At 38.3% G+C, this 23,471-nt stretch overlaps 1 protein-coding gene across 2 annotated transcripts in view; it reads left to right on the plus strand.

Annotated features, from left to right (window-relative positions):
• Nucleotides 1-23,471, plus strand: part of KCNJ6 (potassium inwardly rectifying channel subfamily J member 6) — a 159,918-nt gene that overhangs the window by 46,045 nt on the left and 90,402 nt on the right. For both annotated transcript variants that reach the window (XM_071753194.1, XM_071753204.1), the window contains one exon: nt 5,021-5,069. In XM_071753194.1, coding sequence (XP_071609295.1) covers nt 5,045-5,069 — 25 coding nt within the window. In that variant the 5' untranslated portion in view covers nt 5,021-5,044. The remainder of the gene's footprint in view (nt 1-5,020; nt 5,070-23,471) is intronic.

Below are 23,471 nucleotides of genomic sequence, written 5' to 3' on the forward strand. Positions count from 1 at the left end.
TGAATGATGAGTAAGTAAGTTAACTAAAAACTATGAGAAATGTAAAATTATATCCTAGAACCCAGAGAAATATATTCAGTTTTTCCTGCTCTTAATGCAAATTTTCTCCATGTAAGGCATCTTATATCAGAGCTACTGAGAGTGCTTTATGACATCTGAACACATTAGCTCTCTGCTCAGCAACACTGGTGAACCCAGTCACAGTACACCCTGACTTCATCAATTCAAATACTGTATTTTACACTCATTCCAGCTGATGCAAGTAGAAATCACCTCTTGTGCCAAGCACATGTTAGTCCTCTAAAAGGCATTCTTACCTATTCAAATGCTGGGATCACTGCAAGGGAATGCAGATTATTTGCTCGTATTCTCACCTTTAAAGCTGAGGACAAAGCCAATTTGCTTGGGATCACACTGTGCTAGGTCCTGCACAAATATGGTCATTACAGTCCCTACCCCAAGGGTTAATTTTAGACAAAACAGGCAGTGGGGAATAATCACTTTTCTTGGGATACTTAAGACAAAATAATAAACAAGATATACACCATTTTTTAGTTTTGGGACAGGGACGCATGAAAAGCAACACACATATAAGTCTAGGCAGGTCTTACATACAGCTTCAATTTTAAAAATAGTAGAATCATGCAATAGCACAGCACATCTCATTGTTAGAGGTCCTAAAGATGTGCTATTAAGTTATTTTCCCCTTTATTGGGTATATGTCCAGACAGAAATGAAAGTTTCTGCAGCTTTTTTCAAAAGGAAGACCTCCAGCTCTTTCCAACAAATCCTCTCCACCTTGAAGAAGCAGTGCTTTTGGGAGCTGAGTATAGGCTATTGCTAAATAACTCATAACGAGTGCTGCATTTGCCTACATATCATTACCTAACAACCACTATATAATTCATTACTGCAAAGCATTTGAGAATGATATGAGTATGGAAGACACTATATAAAATAAAATGCTATTATTCTCATTTAATAGTGTTTCAAACATAACACCATTTCCATGTAGCTTGAAAAGTAATTTAAGATATCCAAGATAGATTAAGCTAAAATTTCAGAAAAGGCTCTTTGCTTCTTGCACATTGAATTTGCATTTAGTGATGGAATAGCTATTGCCTGAAAGGATATATCAATGAAATTACTAGTGATTTGCCACTAAATTACTTTCAAAAGTAACAAAGCTTCACAAAAACTATGTGTAATGGATTTGACTCCTGATCCATGGCTCGGCCACTACAGGACTGATGAAATATTGTTAGAAATTTTAACCAAAGTTACAGGTAAGTTCAGTAGAATCCTAGGATGTCAACACACCTCTGCACTTGTAAACTGGCAAAAGTACAAGAAAAGTTTCATCTGTACAGTGCAGCAAAGATTTGTGCCAGATGAACTGAACAGCCATTGAAGAGCAATCTACAGAATGTGCCCATGTCCCTCTACCAGAAAAATTACAGGGAGATCATCCACTCTCTTTCCTACGAATTTTTCTTTACAGAGCAAATGACCTAGGAATTCCATGTTTTGAATCCCCACAGGAGTTTGATGCAATTCTCACTGCTTAGGTAGGACACTGAAGATGTTAAGTCTCTGCTGACTTGTTGGCACTCCTGGCATCTACTCAAGCATCTTCTGACACAACCTATGGCAGACCCTGCCACATGAGACATCAGGCAAGGAGGGCTTTGTACAAAAGTGCCTCATTTTCTATGGCCAAGAAGTGAAAGTGATGTGAAGGCCACACTGTTTGTGTTGGCACTCAGAGCATCACTAAACACATAAATGTTGCAACAGCATGATTGTAATTTGAGATTAAATTCAGTGCAAGACAGGACACTACAGTCTGGAGATACTGTAAGCTTCAGTAACTGTTTAACTTAAGGAATCTCAGACAAAGGGAATATCTTTAAATCTATCTGACTATTTGGTGTGAAAAGACACCATGAGGTGGTTATGATGTTTACATTTCCTAGCAGTATCAAATAAACTGTTCAAAATAAACTAAGGCTAGGCACACAGCTAAAAAGAAAAAAGGAAATGTGCTCCATTAGAAGAGTTTGTGGCTTTTTCTTTTTTTATACCCTCAGCTGACTGGAAAACCTCAGCAACAGTGCAAAAAGTATAAAGAAGCATTTTAAAGAGCTATTTTTACTAGCTGGAGTCGGCAAGTTTTCCATAGCAATTTACATTTCACAAGTCCCTTCTTGCGTCAAAACAATATCATCTATCACTTGCACTGCATCTATCACTGGACGTGCATATCATTTAAAATATGAACAGTGGGATTTATTGCTTTTTATGCAGCCAGGAAGATGGTAGCCATCTCTCACAGGTATGCAAGGGTAGCACAGGCCTGCACACCACAAGCCAGGCTCTTCCAGCAGCAGAGTCTCTGTCTCTGCTGCTCCCCTGAGGTTTGGGTTCTTGGCCTCAAAGCAAGTACACTGACAGCAGCAGCCCATGGATTCAAACCCCTGCAGGTAATCACTTCATGCTGACTACATCTCTACAAAAAAAAAAAAAAAAAAAAAAAAGGTATGAGCCTCACTGTGTTAGGAGAGATGAAAAATAAGGGCTGCTTTTCTTGATGTGCTCTCTGAAGTGGGAATTCTTGTTTACCCAGAAATCTCAAGAGGGAATACTACCACAGTCTGTCCCTAAAGACAAGTTCTTTCCTGAAATGAAACACTGTGTTGCTTGTTTTTTTGTTTTCTAAAAAATAAGGCAAGTCTTACTCTGGTGTTAGTCTTTATTCAAAACTACATCTGCTGAAGTACAGACCAAAAGTATGTTTTAATGTCTGGACTTTTTTCCCAAAAAGTTAATCTCTTACAACGCAACCTGTCAGAAAGGAAGGAATTCCTTTTGTATATGCCATCAAAATACAAAGTTCTTAGAGGTGTTCAATTTTTCTTAAAATATTCCATTTTGATAAAACAGACAAGTGGAAAAATTTGCCTAGATTTTCCAGAACTTTGTAGTGTGTATGTGTGCACATGTGAGTGACACTAGAGAAAGGGAAAACCACAAAACTTGAGAGAATAATTTCATTAAGATTTTAAATTTCAGTGATAACAATAAAAAAGTAATGTTTTCAATGAAACATCTGGAAAATGGGATGTCACTTTTTTAATCTGTTCTGTTTGAGAAGACATTCATGCAAGAGTACCTTTATGTCCTTAAGAAGGAAAATCAGAACTTCAGTAATCATGGTAATTTCCTTGTCTGCTGCTTTGTGTTGTTTCTCTAACAGGGAATCTTACACAAGTGGCAGCATCGTAAGACTGAGAACCTAAAATTTCTTCTTTAACATGTTGTACCCAAACTAATGCAAGTGAAGACAGTCTCTTTACATGTAAATGTTTCTATGCTTACATCTCAGTGGTCTTGGGCCATCACTGGAGTCAGAAGCATATTCTGTTAGTGCTTGCAATACATTGGCTTCTTCAAAACAAATATTTGATAATTAGCAGAACTCAGAGGCTCAAAAACTTAAACTTTTTCCTCATATATTTAATATTTTCATTTTTAAATGAAATTACATTCTAGTCTCCTCTGTCCTTATGGTAGAAGCCATCATTAGTAAAAAGTACTTAATAATATGCAAGAAGAAAGTATTAATATTTAAAATCACAGCTTGTTATTAGTCTAATAAATCCAGCCTTGCATCTGCAGGGTTCAACATTGATCTTGCCCAAATGTTCATTCCTGATAAACTGTAAGTTCTGTAGTGGAAGGAAGAGTTTTAAGGTCACGTTATAAAGCAACATGGACACAAATTACTGATGATTTTCACAGTGCTGTGCTTTCCTTTGATGATTAACACCATGCAAGAATTTGCCATACAGGACTTTTTTTTTTTTTTTTTCCCCGTCTGGCATTCTTGCCCTATTTCTTTATTCCTCCTTTTATTCTTTCATATTAATGCATGAATCTGATGCTGAGTGTGACATTATCAGCATGGCTTAGGGCATTAACCTCACCAAAGATTCGAGACATAACCTTAAACCTTTCTCTTAGTATGAATTCTCTAAGGAGTATGAATACAGTTGTGAAGAATTCATTCATTCCAGTGTTTTCTCTTACTGTGAAATATGAGCTTTTTGTCAGTAAAAGTCTAGCTTTCTGAAGTGAAATAGTAGCAGCATATTTGGCAGAGGCATTTCTCTAAGATCCTTTGCACCAAATAGGAGTACTGTGCTAAGAGAGAGAAACCAGCCCCACTGCATCTTCTCAAAAAAACAGCTGGTTAATGATTAAAGGGCTTTGAATGGCTGAATGTTTTAATTCAGCCCAAACACTGGCTCTGAAATCAAGAGGCTGAACCCAGGCTCCATTGCTTTGTCTGTGGAATGCTTTGGGTCGGTGCTAAGAGGAGCTACACCCCACACAAGGTCTCTTGATTGATCAAGCTTCTCTCAAAACAGCCTCAGTCACACAGCTAAAAAAAGTGTCTGAAACACGAAAACAAAATTAGATTTCAAAAATTATGTGAAAAACAACTGACAAAGGCAAGCAGGTGTTATTAGGAGCCCCCCATGTATCAAATAAAAAAATGAAGTCGTACTACAGTCAGTTTGCTTCAGTGTAAGACCCAGTCCCATACCACTCACTCCAGTTTCCATCTGAAATTTATTTCTAAATTAATGCTTTCTTTCCTTCAGTATATCTGGGTTTTGATGTGATCAATCTCGCATCTTTTTTTTTCAGAAAGACCAAACACACTTGCAAATTCAAGTTCAGTGCAAGAAATGGAGTAGTATTTCCTCCTTTTGTTGAATAACTTCAGTTACTTCAACTAAATGCATATACACACATATACAGAAAAACAAATACAAGTTTTACACTTCATAGCTGATACAATAAAAAAGCCTTCAGAGGTTCAGGCTGTTTAGAAATAAAGTTAAGTCTCTAAGCACAATGTCCTTCCCTCACATCATCACTTGCATTTAAGCGTATTTATATTTTACATATATTATATATATGTGTTTGTTTTTTATTTTGTCTGTTCCCCCAGGAGAAGCCCAAAAGAGAAACAGAGATGGCCAAATTGACAGAGTCAATGAGTGAGTACTAATAGGAAGTTCAACCACTTTCTTTCTCCATCTCTCCCGCTCCCTTACATAATGCCACAAAATTAGAAAAATTTAGTCATTGTTTAAGTCACTTGTATTTGGAACAAAATCCAGAAAAAGCAGGAACTATAACTTCATGAGCCTGAGTTTTGCTTAAATAAAATGTAACCCCTTGTGGATTTAATGAGTGCCTAATTTAGTTGATTCAGGTTAGTGCATGCTTTTCTTCACAAGCTTACAAAAGACTGCCCTAAATCCAGTACAATTATTCAGTGTTGTCACCTGTGCCAGACTCAACCAACAGGAATTATTCCCAGAGATATGTGTAGGAAGCTTTCCATTGATTTCACTGGTTTCTAAAAGGTGTGTGTTGTTGTAAACATGTAAACAACAAGAGGTAGCTTGTACTTCTGACATAACATGGATATAGATAATGGAGTAATGCTTATAAACACTTGTAGCTGGAAGACTCAAGCTGGATATTCTATTTCTGGACAAAACTTAGAGACAATTTAGGTTGAAATTCTGGCAAGCTACTCTTTTCCAAAACTTATCCAGCAAGCTTAAATAAAAAAACTTTAAAAGGGAGAAATCTTTTATTCTGCTTAACCAGAGACTATAGACAGAGAGATACACAGATATGCTTAAGATTCATTTACAATAGAAAGTTGTTTCAAGGTGGGGTTTTTTACTGTTTGTGTGCAGAAAAACAGTTGTTACGGCAGCAGAATGGTACTTTTACTCCAATAATCTCTGTGGATATAATTCTAGAAACATCCTGTGACCCCACCACTTCTTTGGTTTTAGCGGATGCTGGATAGCTGTATAATTAAGTCTTGATGGATGAGTGGGAGATGGATGAAACTGTGGAGGAATCTGCTATCAAAGCTGGCTGCAGATAAACAGTATTTGCCCTATGTGTTAGGTAATTGCTGGGCTTTACAAAACCATTCTGAAAAAAAAAGTGAAAGAATCTGACAAAACAAGTGTTAGGTGAAAGCAGGCAGACTTTCTGAATGGTCTGAGTGGTGCCCATAAAACTTCAGAACTGATCAGGAATATAAGCTCAAAAATGAACTGTACAGATCCTTTAGGATTCATGTTTGTCTTGAAAATTATTTTTTATTTGGCTTCTTTAAGATTGTATGCTTCTTACTAGGATTTACTGCTTCTTTGTATGAGGATTTATTCATACTTCATGCAAGCCTCTTATGAAATTTTAAGATTATTTAATGACATTTTAGAATATTTTTAATAAATCATAAGCTGTATTTCAAACTGTAAAGAAAATTCTTAGTGAACAAAACAAACACAGCGCTCGTTTTAAAGCTAGTGCAGATTAGCATGAAATAAATTGAATGGGGAAGCAACAAGCTGACATAAGATAGGCCTCTGGTTTGGACTGCAGAGCCTTTTTCTTGGAACTGAGAAAATAAAGAAAATCCTTTGAGGCCTTAGAGGATTTCAAAGACCTCAAGAAATGTCTTGATTATGGCACCAACATAAGAAAAATTTTATTTGCCTTCAGTTTCATTCATGATCTGTGTTTCTCGTCTCTTTGCTCTGTTCTCATCTTCGCACAGTTTTAGAAAAAAATCAGTCACCTTCCCTCCACTGCTTTATCTTTTTGTATTTATCAAAGTGCTTTGATGAAGTTATCAAGCACTGCTCTCTGCCCCTTCTTCTCCAAAAAGATTCTCTGGATACTTCTGATGTAAGAAAATCCCTGTACCTGAGATTAACATCACATTGCAGCTAAGAGGAAGACTTGAAAGAACATTGATGTTGTAGTTGTTCCAAGTCTGTTATCTTCACCAGCAGGGATAACAGTCTGCAGTTTTGTCACATTTTGTATTTCTAGTTGCAGAGGATCTGTCACATTGTAGGGAAGACTGGTAAGGAGAAAAATGTTTTAATACTTTCTGTCCTATTTCTATATGACTTTTATGATGATGGAAAGATTTGACATATCGTGACAGAGCCCTATACTTGTGTGCTTTGAGAGAACTGTCTGCCTTTAAAGTTAAAAAAAAAAACCAAAACTGGGATGCAAAATTCTTTTAATATAGAAGTTACAATTCAAACTAGAAAAACATGTTGAGATAAATTTTTTGGGATAGTCCCTCAGAGCCGATGTAGGAGCAGAAATGCATACCAAATACAACCACTCTTTGCCCCAAGTTATTATTTTATAACACTTACATAGACTCAATAGAAAGCTGCAATAATTACATTGAGCCCCAGGGCACTGTCCAAGAATTCTTTTATAATGCCTTAAAATCCATATACTTTTTGAAATTTCGTTATACCCTTAGCTGGGCAATTTACCTCATATAATCTCAGAGCACTTAAAAACTGAACATATAAATGAAACCAGGGAGCAAATTGTTCTTTTTATGGTTTTTGTTTTCTTCTGTCCTTGTTGTTCTCATGCTTCCCAAGCACTGGTGGTCATTTTTAACCCAAACAATGCCATCAGCTTACCAATGAATAAGTTAAGCACATGAACCAAGGTAGGAGAGCAAATATTCAGCAGTACAAGAAGGTGTCAGGTGCTCAGACTGATGTATCTGGTCAATATGAAAAATTAGTTATGCAGAGAAATGTCCTGTACTAGAACTATTCAGTCCTCAGGAATCATCACCATTTTAAAATCTCTGGGAAATGAGAATTATTACAAGGCATTTTGTGATAAGCCAAGTGTAGTGATGTCTTGACAGTACTTCAGAAAAGTCCTTTTAGGGTCCAGTGTTATTATATTAAAAGAAATTTCCTCTCTACTTCCATCAATTTCTCCTTCTGCTATCGAGCTAGACAAGGTGTGCAGCACGTTTCTAAATGGCCTCAGGTGAAAGCAAGGTGTCTACATCACAACCCCTAATTGGCTTCTGTGGGATGTCTGCCTTATGCCAGGGGCTAAACTGGTTGCTGTCTTCCAGCTGTCATGGTTTGACCCCAACCAACAACTGAGCCCCACGCAGACGCTCGCTCCTTCCCCCCCGCCCTGGGCTGGGGGAGAGAATCAGAAGAGTAAAAGTGAGAAAACTCATGGGCTGAATAAAGTTTAATAGGTAAAGAGAAAAACACACATGCAAGCAAAGCAAAACAAGGAATTCATTCACTCCTTCTCAGCGGCAGGCAGGTGTTCAGCCATGCCCAGAGCAGGCCGGCTCCATCACATCTTATGGTTACTTGGAAAGACAAAAATAGCATAATTCCAAACATCACTCCCTTCCTTATTTTTTCACCAGCTTTTTATGGTAAGCTTGATGTCCTAAGGTATGGAATAACCCTTTGGGCAATCTGCATCTCTTGGGCTGGTTATGGTTTCTCCGATGTTCTTATGCACCCACGTGCTAGCAAAATATGGGTTCCTTGATCTTTTAGCAACAAAAGAAAACAAAAGAAAATAAAAAATCAGTGCACTATCAGTATTCTTCTCATACCAAACTTCATACCAAAGCCAAAATATAACACTATTCTAGCTGTTAATATGAAAATTAGTCCTACTGCAGCCTAAGCCATCCCAGCTAAAACCAGCAACATGATGGCTCGCTGGCTTCTATGGCATTTGCAAAATTCTCCTCAGAGTCCTGATATTTCTAAAAGCCCTGACAGAGGTGAGATCTTTGCTGAAGACCAAGTGAGAATATGAGTGTGTCCTTTCTTTCTCAGCCAGAGTAAGGTCCCCAGGTCACTGGTATAAAGATGAGCTGGTACGAACTCTTCTCCCTAAGGTAATCCAGGGTCTCAGCTCTGAATTATTCAGAAGCATGGATCTAGTGTGCCATTTGATGGCTGCAGCACAATCAATGTTTGACGTGAGTAGTTTGAACTTGCTACAGGCTAGAGTGAAAAATGGGCATGGCTGACTGCTTTAAAATATTTGAACAGAGAAGTGACACAGTTAAGATGTTCTCTGGCAAGAGGGGCATTTCAGTAAATATCCACATCTGTTCTGTTACTCAGGTAAGCCACATGAAATACACCTGAATGAGAGCAGCCTGACACAGAAGAACTGGTTTAAAATAAGGGTGCTCCTTCATTTATTAAAAAAATGTGTACTTGAAACGTCTGTAAATTTACTTCCAAAACCAGTGAAATAATGAGTACTAATTACCAGATAAAACCTTCCAGATGGATGCCATGAATTTTACTTGGGGGAATAAAAAAAAGAAATCAAGGTAACCTGAAAAAACTTCAGATGCAGAAAAACCCTAGGAGACATCTGGTTTGTTTGGAGTGTTTTTCCCAAAAGCTTTCTTCTTGTTGTCTCATGTCTGAATCTGAAGTGTCCCTTTTGGTCTCTTGTACTTGTAGAGAGGGTTTATAAAGAAAAAAATGTTTCTACTTTGAGTTACCTAGAAGTCAGAGTATTTTTGGATTTACATGTGTCAGAGTAGTCTGGAATATTGAGAGCAGTTCTAATTATTTGAGGTACTGGTTTATGACATGTAAGAAAAACAGGATCAATCTATCTTTTGCTATAGGACATTGTGGCCTTCCTACTTCAACTTTTTTTCTACACTTTTTATCTTTGTCTTTTGTTCAGTAACCTAACCTCTTTACTGTCACACCATAAGCTGGTAGTGCACGCATAAATACTCTTTTATGTGAACACAACAGCACTTGTGCATACACAGAATCAGAACTTTGAAGAAGGGATCCTAAGGCTTGAGTTTGCATCTTGTCAGTCTACAATACTGATTCTTCAATCTCAGAAAGCATTTCTAAGAACAAATACCCAGTTCAACATTTTTAATTGATATCAATAACCATCAAATTGTTAGAAAAAGCAGATTCTTGCACTGCAAAATTCAAGTGCAAAAACTCCAAAGCATACAGAAAGCTCAGTCAAGAAAGATATTTGCCCATGCTTGAGTCATTTAGACTCATTTATTTTCAAGATTCCCCACTATCATCTTATAGTTGGTCTTTTTATAAGGGCGGGCCAAGAGTAGACTAGGAAGGTTGGTTTTCCCACAATGTATATCTTCATATTGTCTTACTTTTCAGTGAGAAAAGAGTTCTGTTCTGATTATTATTTCTGAAGGAGTAGCTTTGTAACACATATTAAGCCATAAAGGTAAATGTTTCATTAAGTGGAACACCTAATTACTGTTGATGGGATACCATATCTAGAGATTGATGGCATTATTGCAAAATTAACTCCTTAAATTTTGGTCAAATTTAAATTGAAAGTAACCAGAAAGTGTATTATTATTAATACTGATAAAATTATTAAATTAATAACATTGCTGTTAATATTTCAGCAGAAATTAGCTGATGCATATCATGAAAAGAACAGCAAGAACAATACTGTTATCATTAAATGAAAATGCAGTCTGTTCTTCACGGTAAAGGTCAGGTTTTGAGAGAGAATGAAATTCTAAAACAGGAGTTCATTATGCAAGAAAGCAAGCATTTCTATTATTTCAGTGATACAATAGCTGGGGCTTAGGAGAACTGTGACTTTATATATGCAATAAGAAACAAAAGAAACTTGTCTTAATCAGGAATACTGATGACAGCAGTTTCAATCATCAATACACAGCAAGAGGGTATTTGCTTTGCATTCTCTTAGCTTTAAAGGGTCTTTAATTTCTCCCTGCAAGTGTGAGGGTCAGAAGTGTTTTTTTTCCCAAATGAAAACTAAGACTCTCATATAGTCATATCATTCTAGAATCTTAGATTTTTCAAAAACATTAAATTTTGATAGCACTGCTCATATTACTTTGCTAAGCTAAAATCTCTGTGAAAATTAAGCTCAAAATATCAGCGATGAGGTAACCAGGTGCTGAATTATGAATGCAGTAAAAATTTATGTTTTTCTAGTTAGGGACAGTGATCACATGTAGGCTACATTGTACTGCTTCTTCTCGAAAAAAACAGGGTTTCCTGCTACTTAAACCCTTAACATTTATTCTGCTCAGGTTGTAATTTTCCATGGTAGGTACGTGTTTAAATACTTCTCTTATTTTTATTGGCTCAGGATCAGCCATTTCCAAACCAGAGACTACATTCAGTCTGCAACTATTTAAGAAGTCTCAGTGCCTTTCCTTTGCATTGTCATGGTCCATGACACAGCAAAGCTGGGTTTTTCAGCCACATATTTCCCAAATCAAGCAGTCATCTTCTCTACTAAATCTAAGTGGTCTAGATACAAAGGTATTAGATAAAACACTTCCAGATCTTCCCAAGGCACTGCTTTATATGAACCCAACCCACAATCATATCGCAATAACACGTTCTGTTCAGCAGTAGTGCAAAATTGTGAATCTATTTGATGTTTGGTAAGAGATACATTCATGTGTAAGAGAGTCTTCAGAGGAGAAATACATGTCCAGCACTTATGGGCATGACCAGAATAAGTTTAAGCCTGTGCAGAAATTTTCTACTGAAAGCATAAATCACTTCAGATATCAAATGCCAGTTTTTGAGGACCTGAGTAAGGGACTGCATTGCCAAAAAGGTCAATTAGCTGACATTTCTAGCTGATGACTAGAAAGCTTTTTGAGACAAATTTTCTCATTATACCCTGAATATTATGTGTGTGTTCACATCTGGGCTACTTGGCATTGCATTCTTAACTGTTTTTACAGAGACTTGGGCTTGGCTTCACAACTATTATGCTCTTCTTATGAAGAGTTTTTTCTATATTTATTTAATATGCACTTAAAACTTGCAAAGGTGTTAACCAACAGTGGACATCAGCTGGAGAAGGGAACAGGTCTATGCTGCATGTGTAAAGAGCACAAAGTTCATATTCAGTCAGGATATGGTAGTAAGAAAAAATGTCCAATCAATTGTCTCCACAGAGAGCAGATGAGTTGAATTAAATGGTGACAAACAGGATCAATGTTTCTGAAAGCTATAGAAAACTGCCTGACCTGGATCAGGCTTATTGAGCTATCAAGCAGATAAGAGACCATAATGGATTTTAGTTCTAGGAAATAAGCATAGCACAACGAATAGAAAAGAATACTGGTCAGTAGCTAAGGAAAAAAACAGGAAAAATAATATATCTGAGATGTACAAGAACAGCTGTTAAACAAAGAGTGCCATAAATTTATTGGATTTTGAGGCCGTTACACTTTGAAAATTAGTTGCAAAGGTATCCAGAATCAATGAGAAAAAAGAACATGGTAGGATAAACTATTTGCTGTGAAAAAGAAATACCTCACTTCATTAGAAAAGGGTCCTCATTGCATTATTCAATATAAACAATGGGAGAAAGGTCTTAAAGTGGTCGTTTTGACAGATGTCTTTTTAAAGCCTTATAATCAGGTAATAAATTAATCCTGAAAGCTAGACTTTGTTGTCCCTGTGTTTTTCAATTACCTCCATTACTCATCAAACAATTGATAGGTGATAACGATGGTATTAACCATATTACAGGCAAAATAATTCCTATATCAAACTCTCTCCTGTGCACAGAACACATTAATTTGGAGTCTATTATTTCTGAAGCACTACCTGCACTCATAGCTCAGGCTTTTCCAGATTTATTTACCACTGTTCCTTTTCCCATAAAACATCTTGAACTATATGGAAGAGAAACCAAAAAGACTCCAGTGAGAGTCATTGCCATCAAGAAGAGAGCTGTTAAAAAAGAAAGCAGCAAGAAGGAAGACACCTGTAGGACCTGTCCTCATTTGAGTCAGTGCAGCACTGTTTCCAGATGCAGGGATAGCAGTGAGAGTGCAACAGGGCTGTTCTGTAGCTCAGCATCAGTCTGTCCTAGACTTCAGCATTGCTGCTTTTGCTGCCTCATCCCAGGCATGTCTCACAGGCATTTCTCTCTGCAGGAAAGGAAGGATGCAGTTGGATGTAGCTGCTAATCCTCACTGTTGGCAAGGTGCCAGTGTGAAAATCTGCCATGCACTGATTGATCCTTCTTCCTTTTATCATCTCACCTGTAAATGATTCCTCTATCTTTCCACTTCAAATATTTGTCAGCTTGCAGAACCCCTCTCTAATGACCTCATAGTTAAACTGCAGAGTTGGATTTTATAGTTCACTTCAGCATTCAGGGCCTCCAGTCCTGGCTGTTCTTTGCTGCACTTCCTCCACTTTGTCACCCTCATGCTTCATACACACATTTCTTAATCCACATACCCATAACCAAAATGATGGAAAACAGAAAGGCTTGCACAAAAGAAAAAGAATATTGGTAGCACTAAAGCAGACATGCAGTTCTTACTCACCTAATGGGCAATTAAAAGGAAATGCTTAAGAAACGTAGTATTTCTTTCACTCTCAACACAGAAGTAGCAGCACCAAAGTTACTTTGAGAAGCCAAGTTCTTGTATCTTGTAAGTACAAGATACTTTCTTGTATCTGAAAGTCTTCCACTGGATATTGGAGTTGGACCTCAAATTTCACTTTCTGTTCTTAGATAAAAATAGTGAGCTGCTGTAGTTGACTGACCACTGTTGAACAAAGTTAACTCAAAAAGGTCAATATTAATCTCAAATAAAACCCTATGTTTTCTCAGAACAGACACGGGTAATTTCAGTCCAGTTGATGACCTTAGATAGATGTATTTCTCTTTACCCTTCCTGATAGCACCAACTTGTGGAGAAGATAGGTGTCAGTAAACCTTAATGCCATCACATCTGAGGAAATACTTTTCATAGAGCATGCCTGTAAAGCATTTTACCACAAAGTATTAATCAGAGAATAATATAGAACAAATACACTAGAGGAGATAGAGATTATTTTTTAATTCTGGTAGCATTTTTAGGCTGGTGGGCTGGTGGGCTACAAACATGCAGTTTAGTAACTCAATTATTAAAATAGTAAAGCACAAGGAGTTAGAAGCAGATGATCCATTAAAGGGAAGGCTAGAAGGAAGTAATCCACCAATGCAAAAAAGACATCAGTCTGCTTAAGATATTGGATTCTAGATCTCTCTTCATCACCTGCTAACACCACCTATTACCATCACCACCAGCAGCTCCACATTAGAAGTATCACATTTAAAATATCTGTTGAGCACAGCTCAACAGTTATAGCTTTCCCTGTCTTCCTATAGTTTTAAGACTTGGAATACTTTTAACCCAGTGTTAATATGGGCCAGCTGTGTCTACCTGACCTCTAAGCATGGGTACAAAACTATTCCCATTTGGTCCTGAGGTCTTAGAAATCCTATTGAATTCCCAAAGGCAAGGTAGCAGGTTACAAAAAGAAAAAAAAAAACATGACACTTCTGAAGCTGAGAAAAGTCACTGGCCACTGTTAAAAGGGCTTTTGATGAACCCTGTCCTTCCTCAGCTGTGTTCTTCCTCACCCACCTAGCATAGGGACTGAAGGCAGTGAGGCCAAATAGACTGGAGACAAACCCCACAATATCTTTGTCTTGTATAAACACAAACTTTCTGCTTCATCTCGCCCAAGTCAGTCGAATTGTAGTTGTGTGTAGGTGATGGGGCTCAGTCCTTGGGTGAAATTTAATTGATGGTTTTATCTAAGAGGTCAGATCAGATGCTCCTGTCTGGCTCCAAATCTGTATCCATGTCTCCACTCAGCTCACACTTGCTGCATGTAGCAGTAGCCAGCTCTGTTCTGCTACAACTGAATGTGAATGACTGATACAGAAATTATTATTCTTCCAAATCCTGACACTCTAAATTACCATTTTTGTTCATTCACAAGAACTAAATTCATAGAATGATTGTCATCATCTGACATATTTATCATTGTTGAACTGAGCCTGCTATCTCTACATTGCAAGTTTCCTGTTACTCCTTAGGAACTTACACAATGGAATCATCTCACGTGTCATGAGGCATTTGCTAATTTAGTAGCAAATCAAGAGGAAAACAAATAACATGATTGCTGGTGCTTAAAATTGGCACATTTTTGTTGAGTTTAGGAAACCTATACTTTCATTTGACAGATTTGGGAGGCAGTTTAAATATCTTGTTCTGCTCTGTTTTCTAGTATTATTTGAATACCTATTTTAATGATAGGCAAAGAACAATCTCTTCTGAAACTCACTGAAACATAGGATGATGTATTGGCACACACTTTCTTATCTTTTTTTTTTTCTTTTCTTTTTTTTTTTTTTAATAAGGCAGAAAAGAGCCACCTAGAGAGCTCCTGCTAAGTTGGTTTATTTCCCATGGCATAATGCTCTTGCGTGCTGCTGAGTGTCTTTTTGGTGGTAACATTGTTATTTAGGGGAGCATTGCTATTTAAGGAGCAAGTAAGTCATGCTGTGGTACTAAATTGTGGGTGAATGTGGCATATTTTTAGTATCCATTCAATCATATGTGCTGGGCTGTAATGCTTAAAAATGAATGCATTAAAAGCATGATATAAAATCCATTAAAGTTGAAAGAAAAATTCCTACTGTTTTTTCTGCCTCCCTAATTTCATAAGTTGCCCATGATATTAACATGAAAAGGAAGGGGACTCACGGACTCATTTAAATGATTTATTTCTGTCAGTAACTTGGAACTGTTAGACCCCTCTTGCATGACTCCACTGACTGCTACTCAAGTGCAGCAGCCAACACAGTGGAAAGTTTGCCAGTGTCAAGGTATTAAATATCACTCTATTGCCATGCCTTGAGCATCTGATAAGTTTTTAAAACCTGGTATTGCCCTGTTTTATTCTGTACCCCAGTTTCATTCTGGGTTTTGCCACACAGTTGACTGACATTTACAGGACTCCCAAAAGCTGCTGGGAAAAATAAAAATATGTTTTGGAGGTATAAAGGCAACATTTGAAATGACAGCATTTCAAAGCAACTTGAAATGGTCTCATTTTAAAGAACGTTTCTTCAAATCATTGAAGTTTATTCTTTTTTCTCTTTTGGGGTAGATCTGAAACAACCACGCAGAAACCTGTTGGCAGATAGGTGGACTGGTAACAAAGCCTGAATCAGGATGCTGGAACAACACTGTTGTTCACAGTTCAGAAATATCTGTAGAGTTTTGTGCAAATGCCCATGAAGAATAATCAGGTGTCCAAAACAGTGAGTTTTCTCATCTCCCTCTGAGATGCAATGCCACAGGGAGAAGGAGGCAGTGGTCTCTATATCCACTTACAGAGGCTGAATTGGTAAGTCCCAATAAGAAACCTCCTGGCTATGAGGAGCCTGATGAGAAGCCCTCAAAAAACATTGTTGGTGGGTGAGATTTACACTAGTATTTAGGCTCCATTCTGTGGAAGTGCTTTAATGAGAGTGTCAAACCATTTACACGTGGGTCATTTTTAGTAAGTGTCAGTCCCATCCTCAAACCCCCCTCGGTGTTCAGGAGTGGCCACCTGACTCCCTCTGCCTCACTAGGACAGTCCAGGGCTCCATGGAGCATCTCACTCCTGCATGCACCTGGTTTAGACACCCCAACTGCAATCAAACCTTTCTCCATCCCTCCCACCTCCACTTACAAATCTTCAGCAAACTATCTTGCACTTCTGCCTCTTCCCACTCAACAGCAGAAGGCCTGGAAATGTTTCTTAAATGCTGCTGAAATTGGTCAGTGGAGTATTTTTTTTTTTTCTAAAGTTGTCATATTGAATGAGAGATAAGCAGAATTCACAAAAGCATCTGTCTGAGAGCACTATGGTAAAAATTCAGGTCCCATCGTTAGCCAGAATAAAGGCTTTTCCAACCCTTGCAAGTGTTGTTAGTTTAAACACAGTTATCCTTTTTCCATGGTGCTAAGAAGTCATAGAAAACGAATTTGATAATTTAGAATAAGAAGAGGACAAAAAGCACCTAAATTATACTAAATTTATAATGTACAAAGAAAACGAGTGTTGAGAATGTGTATTTTTAAATTCAGCAATGTTGTTAAAAGCTGGTATTTAATTTTAAGAAACTCTTTTCAAACTTCCTTTGGAAACGGAGAGAGTTCACCACTGTGACAAACCAATTTTTTTTTTAAAAAAAAAAAAAAGAAAAAGAAAATACACTGAGAACAGGGATAGGGCAATCTCATCTTTATCAAGAGATTATAATTTCAAATTAAGTCTGCATTGTGTGTTACTATAGAAACTCCCATTTTGTGGTATGTTTGTGGGGAAAAAGTCAAAAGTTGCATTTTAATGAAGGTAGATCACACATTAGCTTCCTCGCTAAAGCAAAATGAAATAGAAGCTTTCATCAGAAATCAAATAATTACCCAAAATAGGGTAAGCTAATGAAGATTATGGGGAAAGGATATTATATCCTGAAGTGACAATATGTCATGTTCATTTTCCAGCACTAGTCTCCGCCTCACAGATTATGCATTAGATACTGCGGGAGTCTGATGGATTGAGAGGCTTGTTGCCATGGCAATATTTGCTGCTTTGCTGGTATTCCCTACAGAAAGTAAAGGTTTTTGTTGGGTTTGGTTGGTTTTTTTTTTTTTTCTACTCAGTTAGACAAATTGGCTATATATAGCAAGAGATATTGGAGAACTGAAACAACAGAATCTGGTGTGGGGAGGCTGGGGGAAGGACTGACATTTATAAGTCTTAAGGAATCACAATAGACCACACAGTGGTGAGGAGTCACGGGGGCTGCTGGGAGAGGGAAAGACAGAAAGGGAGAGAGACTGGGAGAAAAAGGGAAGGGAAGGGAAGGGAAGGGAAGGGAAGGGAAGGGAAGGGAAGGGAAGGGAAGGGAAGGGAAGGGAAGGGAAGGGAAGGGAAGGGAAGGGAAGGGAAGGGAAGGGAAGGGAAGGGAAGGGAAGGGAAGGGAAGGGAAGGAAAGGAAAGGAAAGGAAAGGAAAGGAAAGGAAAGGAAAGGAAAGGAAAGGAAAGGAAAGGAAAGGAAAGGAAAGGAAAGGAAAGGAAAGGAAAGGAAAGGAAAGGAAAGGAAAGGAAAGGAAAGGAAAGGAAAGGAAAGGAAAGGAAAGGAAAGGAAAGGAAAGGAAAGGAAAGGAAAGGAAAGGAAAGGAAAGGAAAGGAAAGGAAAGGAAAGGAAAGGAAAGGAAAGGAAAGGAAAGGAAAGGAAAGGAAAGGAAAGGAAAGGAAAGGAAAGGAAAGGAAATAGTTCTTGTATCATGCATTCTAAAGACAGGGAGGACAGCAAAGGAGAACAGGTAGTGTTGCCTAATACAAATGCTAATACCAAATGCTGTTGGTATACCATGCTTGAGCTGCTTTGTAGCTTTTGGGAGAGCTAGAAGGTAAAAAAAAACATTAAATGGAAAATAAACAAAAAGAAAAAGAAGAAAAGAAAAAAAAAAAAAAAAGAAAAAGCAACCACCAATGGACTTGCTTACCATTGAAATTGTCTGTAAATCACAATTTGAGCTCCAAATATAAGCCGCCTTCTTCTGTTCTTTTCTTTTTTTTTAGTCTTTGCTCACAACATTTTTAAAGCAAGGTGTTGATACCATTCCCATCCTCCCCTTGGCACAGTGAAAGCAAATGTGCTTCAGTCAGATGTTTGGGAGTACTGTCTCTTATGTATAGTTCAGTCTGTTGCTCGGAGGTGTGGGAAGAGTGTGACAATGTGCTTTCATTTTAATATTAGCCCATCTCAGCCAAGCATCTATGGATTACTGCAGAGGGTAAAAAAGACTGGTTTGTTTCTTCCTCTTTTCCATTCCTATCCCTTTTATACACAGAGTTGCACCAAGCAATCTATAGTGTTTTCCCTGAGGCTTATAAAGACAATATTTCAATACGAGTGCCCAGGCAGCTCTGACTGTCCTCAGTGCTAACTTGTTCACTGTACCCCTATGCAGCATTTCTTCCTCCTTTCATGCCAGTCATCCATTACAGCTTTTAATTTTTTAGAGTATCTAACACATACTGGTACAAAAGACAATCTGCAGCAGATGGTTTATACAGATCTTGCACCAGAGACATACACATATACAAGAAAGATGACCCCAATGAGGAATATGCACTCCAGTGACCACAATATATTGGCAGCTTCATGGCTATGGGACATCCTGGGAAAATGCACTTTTAAAAGATGCAGACAAAATAGACAAAGGAGAGATGAGTGGGTCTGTAAGTTGGGGTTTTTGTTCTTTCTGAAAGGAAGAAGCTTCAGTTTAATAATGGAAAGAAAAACTGTTAAGAGAGAGACAGAAAAAAATGGGAAGATAATTGCAAGTGAACAGTGGAGGGAATATTAAAGGATATGTTAGCAGCAGTGAGGAAGGGGAAATCTTAGCATCAACTTCACAGTTGACTGTGTTTCAGTCTATGTGTATTACATAGAGTGTGCATTATAGCAGTTTTAATGATGTGATTAGATAGAAAAGGCATACAAGATCATTGTAAAAACAATTAACCAATTAACTGATGAAGAATGGAGAGAAAACTAGGGGTATTAAAGACGATGCTCAAATGACAAAATGCTACGGAGGCAAAAGTAACAGAGCCCTCTGTTCACATCAGTAAGTAGAAGTAGGAATGAAGACAAAAGATGGCTTTTGGAAAGGAGGAGAGTAAGAAATCCTTTCTTGGACTTATTAGCTTTCAGCTATCAGAGAGACTTTAAGAAAAGTAAACCGTAAATCAGAGAATGATTTACAGTTCAATAGAAATAGAAAAGTTGGGAGAGGGAAAAAGAAAAGAGAGACTCTTAATGTCCTCTTTTCACCTGTATAATGGCATAAAAGCCACACCTCTTGGAAAGTACAGGTGCTGGCAGACAAGTCCTCACATAACTCACAGTTCAAAACCACCATGCAGACGCACAGGGGACAATGAACAGGGAACAGCAGGAGAGAGACTTTGGGGACAGAAAGATCAGGCTAATAGGAGCAGGGCCAAAGAAGGAATGATGGCAGGTCAAGGAACATTTTCACTCCCGTCACCGGCATATGTATAAAAACCACATAGATGTTGAATCAGAGGTTTTTGGGGAATGAGGAGTTGGATTTGGTTTTTGTGTTTTGGTTTTTCTGTTTTGGTTTGTTTTTTTCCTCAGGATAATTGTTTTTCCTTTATCAATTGCCCTCCCATAATAAAAGAAAAAATGAAGCATGTCATGGAAGGAAGGGTAGCAGAATCAACACCACGAATAAGAGTCTATTAAAAAGGAAGAAAATTAAAAGAAATAAAAAATGGCAGACATCCAAGGAGAAAGAGCAAGGGACCTGAGAGAGTCAGAAAGGGTACAGAAAATTCACTACAGATCTACAAAAGCATAGAAGGGATTGATGAACCCTTTCTCTACAACAAACAAATTAAAGAAGCTATTAGCAACCTGAGCAGGTTGAGAAGTAGCTACTGAGAAGTAGCTCAAGTGAATGCTTTATAGGTGTGACAGAAGAAGCGGAAAATTAGGGTAGCCTGAGGTGTCCCTTTGGAAATCCTTAGCCACAGAGAGTCTCTCCATGATCAACCATTTGTATGCCAGAAGTATTAATTTCCTAATTATAATTGTGTTGCTAGACTTACCACTGGGGACCAAATCAGGTGTCCCACAGTACCACACTGTCCCATTCCTGACTCCTGCCTATGAAGCCAGTAGGAGACTGTGCTTAAGTAAATGCCATCTGTAGGTTACCCTGCTAAGATTTTCAATGGAAAACATAAAAAAAACCTGACCAGAACAAAGATCTAGGTGGGATGCAAAGTATCAGGTATTCCTAAAATGGCAAGAGAAGAACAGATGTGGTGTTTTAGCCTTTGTCTCCCACCAGCAGTAGGGAAGCTATTAGAGAAGCGTCTGTTATTGATTCACACTGCTTAGAATCCATTTATACCGCCTGGTTTTGGAGACATTCTAATTTACAGTCTGTCATGTAAATTGTTCTTGGTCTGTGAAATATTGATCCATTAGATAGACATGCCCTGCATGCACACTGAACACATGGACTCAAAATCCTCAGGGATTTTGCTTTTTAAATAACAGATTATTGCTCACATTCACTATCTACTTGTACAAACAGCTCAGTAATTTCAGCCTGTAATATCCTCCTAAACTGTCTTCCCACATAACTAGAGGTAGTACTTGATGTGCTAGGGATTAGAGAACTAGGTTTTTTTTATTATTATTACATTTAAAGTAAATTAATTTTCATGTGCACAAATGTTGCTGTTCGGGCAGTTGGTCTATCGCTTAATCCCACCCAGGGTGTGGAATAAGGAAAACGAAAGGAGACCTGTGGGTTGAAATGAAAATTAATAGAATAATAATAATGAAGTAATATTAATCCCAATGCTAATATAAAGTACAAAGTTATACTCAGCTCCAGATGGCAGCTGCAAGCTGTGCTCTTCCAGCAGTGAAGGCTGAATGCCAGCACTGACAGTGCATCAGGTGAGAATGCAATGATCACAGCAGGCAGAAGAGCAGGCCTGAACTGTGGAATGACCAATGAGGCAGACAGGACCCTTTTGGGAAGGCAGCTATAGTAGAAGCCCCCAACATCCTCACAAACTTCCAGTTTATAGTGAGGGTGACATTCATGGTATGGAATGCTTCAGCTGGCCAGATTGGGTCAGCTGTCCTGAGCTTCTTCCCTTCCAGCCCACTGCACCCACATGGTTCAAAACTACCCTCAGCCTCAGTCACTACAGAAATCCACACATCAGAGCATCTTGCATCTTGTTTTCACAGAACTGGACTCTGCAGTCTCTCAAAACTAGTTTCTCTAAGCAGAAAAATTGTTTTAGAGGTCTGTCCCAGCGAAACCAGAACAACAAAGCTTTTCTTAAATATATTAAATGGATATATGTACACACGTATGCACTGACATATATATATATAGATGTATATGTATCTTAGACAACCTTTGATTAGATTGTTTAGGTTGGAGGAGGTGGCAATGGGTCAGTTTCTTAGGTGAGAATTTATTTTGGCTTTAAACCTTACACAGCCAGTAACATGAAAGAGAAACAAGTACAGCTGATCTGTAAATGACAGTGTCATATGAAAGTAGCAAGGAAATGCCAGTTGTGTCTCCACATACCCTGTCCCCATCAGTCTGCAGTGAAAGCCTTGAAGCAGCTCTGGTTTCAGAGCATGAAAGGCTCATTTAGCCAGTGCTAACATGCCCAGGTCACATCACTTGTTCACATGTTTCCTCCTGGGATGTCCTGTGAACTTTTGATGGTTTCCACACACTTTGCAGACAATAAGGGAAGTTATTTCTGTCTCCACCTCACAGACAGAAACTGAGAGAGGAGCTTGAATTTATCTGCCAAAGGCCACTAGAGGAACCAGAGATGATGACTACAACTAACCATGCCCTGAGTCTCTCCTTTTGCATCCCAGCTGGCCTCCTGCCAAAGCTGCTAAGCCTCAGAAGTCTCAGGTGCAAAGGTTTGGTAATCAAGATTAAAACCAGAATCTCCAGGTCTCAGCTGAGCACCTGGAAAATGGAGGGTATGTGGTTCTAGTGGCAGACAACCACAACTTTAATCAACATACTTCTGTAAGCTTTCAAAAAGGGCAACTACAAGAGACTTAGGGATCAAGAAGTAAATGGCTATCTAATTACAAGACCATAATTTATATGCCTGTGAATTTTATGAGTGAAAGAAAAATTAGATGTACGACCAGCCACATTTTTCACTGCATATCCCTGATTCACACACAAAAAAAAACCCCCACTCCTTCTGCAGTTGGAGATTTCCCAAAGAAAAAGCAAAATGCAATTAGAGACCACATTATAAGTACTCACATCCTAATTTTGCTAACATCATGGCTTTAAAAAGATCTTTTAATACAGTTATTTTTGCATACCGGTCCTTCTTTTTAAAAGGAAGAGGAAGCTACCTATCACCCATCGTATACTGATGGGATACAGATAAAATACCTGTGTATGTTCCATCAACAGCAGATTAAAATACAGATCCTACACTAGTGCAGCAGACTCCCTCCCCCATCCTGTGGCACAGAAATAACTGCTTAAGTGGCAGAAGGTAGCTCTCATCTTGCTCAAACCAAGCACCAGAGAGCTAAACTCACTGCAATAGCAGTAGATGTGTACCCATGCATCTGTAGCTATAATGGGCAGAGATGCTGCTGAACCTGTGATCTGATTCTGCTGCCACCTCTGCCCTCTCCCATGAAAGACAAGGCCTGGCTTTCATTCATGAAAAGCAACTTGCTGCTAAACAACTTCTATTGCCAGATCCCCAGAGAATGCACTTCTTCCCTGCCCCAGTGGTTTCTGGCAGAAGAACACATGGTGGTCATGACCAGACATCCTCACTGTATCTATTTCACATCAGACTGTTCAGCCTCCGTTTTGAAAGAAATGAGCTGGTGGAGCAATGTGCCCAGTGCTATAAACCAGTGAGGAATCTGGAGAAATGCTACCTTTTTGTGTGGCACAAACCATGGGCAGAAAGTGGCAGCCAGAACTCATTTACTGAGACAATATGAGAGAGATTAGCATCAGGCCAGGACAAGGCTCTCCTTGCATCCAAACATAAATGTCTTTGAAAAGAAATTGCAGATAGTATAATTTTCTA

The sequence above is a fragment of the Heliangelus exortis genome, chromosome 1, assembly GCF_036169615.1.
Source record: "Heliangelus exortis chromosome 1, bHelExo1.hap1, whole genome shotgun sequence".
NCBI lineage: Eukaryota > Metazoa > Chordata > Aves > Apodiformes > Trochilidae > Heliangelus > Heliangelus exortis.